The 5,225-nt window shown below is 37.5% G+C and overlaps 1 protein-coding gene across 1 annotated transcript; it reads right to left on the reverse strand.

The window, feature by feature from the left end:
* Window positions 1–2,297: 2,297 nt before the first annotated feature.
* On the reverse strand, window positions 2,298–5,225 carry LOC125211462. Its single transcript, XM_048111267.1, has 8 exons — window positions 4,951–5,225; window positions 4,660–4,871; window positions 4,055–4,236; window positions 3,669–3,953; window positions 3,537–3,595; window positions 3,413–3,449; window positions 3,236–3,307; window positions 2,298–3,150 (listed from the first exon to the last, which is right to left on the reverse strand). The coding sequence occupies exons 1-8, from the start codon at window positions 5,045–5,047 to the stop codon at window positions 2,448–2,450; spliced, it is 1,647 nt and encodes a 548-aa protein (XP_047967224.1). The 5' UTR covers window positions 5,048–5,225; the 3' UTR covers window positions 2,298–2,447.

Raw genomic sequence — 5,225 nt, forward strand, 5'->3', positions numbered from 1 at the left:
CAAAATACGATTAATTCCTCACTGCAAAACAGTTGAGCTAGGCGTGGATCCATGTGGTAGAGAGGATTCTTTAAATTTTTTTGAATTATATCTAAATTTAATGTGCATTATTGTGTGAATATCCTTACAAATGATATTAAACACTTAAAAATATACTTTGAAACAAAATTAATTAATTCAGCCCCATAGATATTTTTCTACATCTGCTACTGAGTTGAGGAAATAAGTTATAGTATTAGTACTCCAATGTAGCCAGTGCTTGTACACCAATGAGCGGAACGATATTTCATGGCCATGATTCCAGGAACTAACATATTTTTATTTACACATGAATATAATTTAGCGGTCTTAGTAAAAAGAGGATAGGTCGTGGTAATAGAAATATATACTAGTACACCTTATCATCTACTATGTGAGAATACAAAAAAATCAATTTCCAAAATTGAAATCTCAAGTAAAAAATAATTGAAATTATTATAGACATGGTTTTATTTCTATAACCTATCATACAAGTCATGGTTTTATTTCTATAACCTATCATACACAAAACTTGTTTGCTACTCTCTCCGTTCCACAGTAGTTGGAGTTATTTTGTCATTTCTATAATAGTGAAGTCATTTATTTTTTTATTGCTCCCCCCGTCCCATTAAAAATGATTCACTTTCTTTTTTAGTTTGTCCCATCCAAAATGACTCATTACTGAAAATAAAACCTCTTTATCTCTACTTTATTTTCTTTCTTTTACTTTATTCTCTCCACTCAACACACTATAAAACTGCATAAAATCCCGTGTCGTCTAAGGAAGGGGTGTCTTCCTTGGGACGAAGGGAGTATAAGTTAACACACGTCTTCTCACTTACTTTACTCTCTCTTAATTTATTCTCTTCATATCTCTACCCTTTTTATTTCCTACTTTATCTTCCTTAACTTAACTCAATTAACATATTTTTTCTTAAATTGCGTGTTGAAAAGAAACGTCTCCACTATCGCGGAACTGGGAAAGTATAAAATATTGGGTTATTGGTGGGGAGGATCCAAATAATATCTTTATTAAGTAGTACTAACGTCAAACAAGAATCCGGATCAAAGTCAAACGTGAAAGAAAAGATTGAAAAAGTCAAGTTAATTCAAGTCATAATTGGATGAACATGAAGCGTGCCGCCTTCTCTACGCCAAAATCAAACCCTCTTTTTTAAAAACAAATTTTAATTTTATAGTACTCCCTGTTTTTGGTGCCAGCTTGCTCGAATTTAGATTAACAATAAAAATATGAGCCATTCGTTTATTATTTTATTCATCGTGATTTTTAATTGATTGTTAAACTAGGAGAAGTAATCTCCAGCTCACTCTTCATAATGGATAGTGGAGTATTATAAAATGAACATATGTTGGAGAAAATGATGCAAGAACAATTGTTGAGGTGTTACATAATGGGTGGGTTGTGTTTGGCTCTTTTAGTTCTATATTTGATTCGATTAGCTACGCGTATTGCAAACGGCATTTTCTACATAAAAAATAAGTAGATATGATTGGAGGGCAATGTTAACATGCATGTAGTATCCAATTAACAAAAGGACAAAATAGTAAATTTGGTATAACATAATAATTTTCACGATTTTATTATATCAATATAGTGTATTACAAATATCAATACAGTAACATGAGAATCTCAATACAAGTATCAAAAAATATCAAAACAGTTTTATTAATAATTTAATTGCATTATATTGAGATTGTTTGATACATTTATTGATATAAATTTATTTATCAACGTATACGAAAACTGAAATTAAAATTATTACCCCATGACCAGAAATGGTCTTATATAATACTCCGTAGTCCAAAATTGACATTATTGTAACATTTGAAAATGGTCTTATATAATAGTAGTCCGAAATTGACATTATTGTAACATTTGACAATTTTCATTAAAATTGTAAATTTAGATCTTAGTACTAGTATTTGGCAAGTAACCCTAAAACAAATGGGCAATGGCTACGAATAATGGGCCTATGACATTTTCTTTGAGCCCATCTCAGAATCTCGGCCCATACTAATGCCAATAAAGCTCCCATGCTTGGTAGAATGGAATGGAATGAGGGTGGAATGGAATGGAGGTTGGAATGAAATGTCAATTTCCTTGGATTTCCTTTGCATTTTCATTCATTCACTTATTCATTCTATCACACCAAGCAAATGAATAGAATGGAATTAAGAATCACATTTCATTCCACCGTTCCATTCCATCATACCAAGAAGTCCAAGTGACTCAAAAATCATGAATTGCAATTCCAAAATCAAATAAAAAAATTCCATGATAATAATAAAACTATATATTTACGTCTCACCAGTCACACACCACAAAGGCACAAACTAACTATCTACATTGTACAACAACAATGCAAACATACCCAGTTATGCTACAAATGAAGCACCAATCTCAAATTCTAAGCATGCTTGTCTTCACCGAAATCCGGTGCACCCCGAGGCGTGTGCGCCTTGGTATACACGCGGTGGCGCCTCTCCCTCCCGTATATGACCCAAAAGAGCAGAGACAGCATCACCGCGAGCGCGACCATCACAAGCCCCACATAGATCCACTGGCTGTACTTGCGCAGCCCGGGACAGTGATCGTTCACTATGGCCGAGAACGTATCTCTCACAAAAGTACAGTCTTGAACAGTAACCAAGACTGGACCATACTTATACAAGCCATAGCTCACATTCACACCAGCAGCCATCTGGTTGTAAATGGCTGGCGTCAATCGGCCTGTTGTCGTGCATATGCCGTTTGATGACGTTTGGCAGACGTAGCCGCCCAACACCTGTGTGGCATTGTCGAGGTCCGTCTCACCGGGTGCACAAGCTCGGCTGCTCAGGTCGGGATTGAACGGATTGCACACGTTTGGCACGAGGGGACCTGATTGGTTGAAGTAGAACGGGAGGAAGTTGGGGATGTTGTTGGCGTTGGAGACGTTGGTGATGACCGTGTTCATCAAAGTGACTAGCTGTGATGTTACTTCCTTGCTTTTGGTCAAGGTCTCTTGGGCGGTCGCGTTGTCCACACAAGGAAGGATATCGTCAAGAGCTGTATGAGCAGTCGGGTTCTGGACCCACTGGTTCATTGCTACGCAGGTATCACCCGTGACACTGAAATTAGAAACCAAGAGGAGCGATGATGTAGTGCAACTTAGACGGCTCGTTGTGGATGGAAGAATCGGATAGTTATACATACTTGTGTAGAAGAAGGAAGATCCCACATAGTATAAATGTCCCGGTTACAAGAATCCATCCTGTGATCACCAATCTGCAACGAAAAATGGAGACATTAGGCGTATATTATTAAGTTGCACGACGAGTGAAGCAAGCAAGAACAAAGAGGTTCGAAGAAATTGGCTGTATTCAAACTCACAGGTAAACAAGAACTTGCATGCCGAAGATTGAAAACACTGAAACAAAAAAAATCCAAGATCAGAGACGGGCAAGGTGAAAAGTACGCGAATGCTATACTTTCTGCAACAAGTTCAAGAATGTACCAAATCCAAGAAACGTTAGAAGAAGCATTACGGCAGAGAGTATGATGAGAGCCAATCTCCTGCAAGAAAGCAAAGCATTCACTTTCTAGCTATTGCTATTCAAAATTAAAAGTAGTATACTAACTAACATACACTGATTGAATAGCATCCTTGATCTTCTGTGAATTGTCCTCGGTCTTACTCGAGAGGGTTGTGGCCGAAGAGTTTATCTTGGTTTGGATCTTATCAATGTCGCCTTGGACGTTAGAGGGCAGAATCACTTGATCCACATTGATTTGCTTGGCTGCAGCTAGATATCCCGACACGTTTCTAAGACTCTCGGACGTGGTATCCGCCTGATAGACGACGTATTCCAAAGTGTTGATAGTGCTACTGTGATATTTGCCTTGGCCAGTGTACAAGATGACACATCCAATGCTGAAAAATAGGTAGCATTAGAACACTAATTTCACCTTCACAATGTGTAAATAACCACAGATGGAGACTGAGAGTGAGAGAGAGAGAGTATAAGTATGTACATTGCAGCAATGGTGAAGAAGGTGAGCAGAATGAGAGAGAGGGCATAAGCAAGGCGAGAATAGCCATATGGCACCTTCTGGCAGCAGCAGAAGTAGAGGCATGTGATGATCAAGCAAAGCCCAAAGATGACAAACCAGATTGCACCAACAACAAAGAAGGGCACAGCAGTGTAAGCCACAGACTGCATCCAACATCAAGGTAAGAAATAAATCTCTTCCTTTTCATCCAAGTAAATACCAACTCACCATTATGCATAATACAAAATCACAAATTCTTGAACAAACTCATAACAATATGAATCCAGATATCCTCAAGAAAGAAAACTAGACCCAAATTGGCCAACAACAAAAAGAAATGAACCCGCACCCCAGTTCTTAACATGAGACACAAATTCTTGAATTAACTAATAACAATATGAAATCATATATTTCCAAGCAAGAAAACTAGACCCAAATTGGCCAAGAACACAAAGAAATGAGCTTGCACCCCAGCTCTTATCATGGGACACAAATTCTTGATTTAACTAAGAGCTATATGAAATCATATACTTCCAAGAAAGAAAACTAAATCCAAATTGGCCAAAACACAAAGGAAAAGAGCTTACAGCCCAGTAATGGCGATTACTGATGTTCCAGCCTCCTCTGTATTTGTGGAAATCATCAAAAGGGTCTTTCCTCTGTGTTCTCTTAGAAGCCAAAATCAGAGTTGTGTTGTTAACTTGCTCATCACTCGAATTATCTGCAAGAAATCTCCATCTTTCTCTCCTAACCAAAGATACCACCATTCCATTGTTTCCATTTCCACTTCTCTCATCGCCTGCACAACAAACACAAATCAAGATTCCTTTTTTAACACAAAAAAACAGAGTAGAAAGCAAAATGAGAGGATTGAAAACCTGAAGTGGGGAAAAGGGTTTCTTCTCCAAATGCAAACGCAACAAATGCTACTGTCATGCATGAGTAAAGCAACAGAGATCTCAAGCACGCCGCCATTCTTCACTTTTTTTCTTTACAACTTCAAATTTCAAATCAAAATGGAATGAATTTTTGTGGGAATTGTTGGATTGCGGCTTCGAACAGATTCGAACTCATCAATTTATTATCAGAGTGATTACATTTTTGAAAATAAAACACTGCCACTCTGTGTGTGTGCAATAACTGACGTGTGGCA

This window comes from Salvia hispanica, chromosome 3 (genome assembly GCF_023119035.1).
Source record: "Salvia hispanica cultivar TCC Black 2014 chromosome 3, UniMelb_Shisp_WGS_1.0, whole genome shotgun sequence".
In the NCBI taxonomy this organism is placed as follows: Eukaryota; Viridiplantae; Streptophyta; class Magnoliopsida; order Lamiales; family Lamiaceae; genus Salvia; species Salvia hispanica.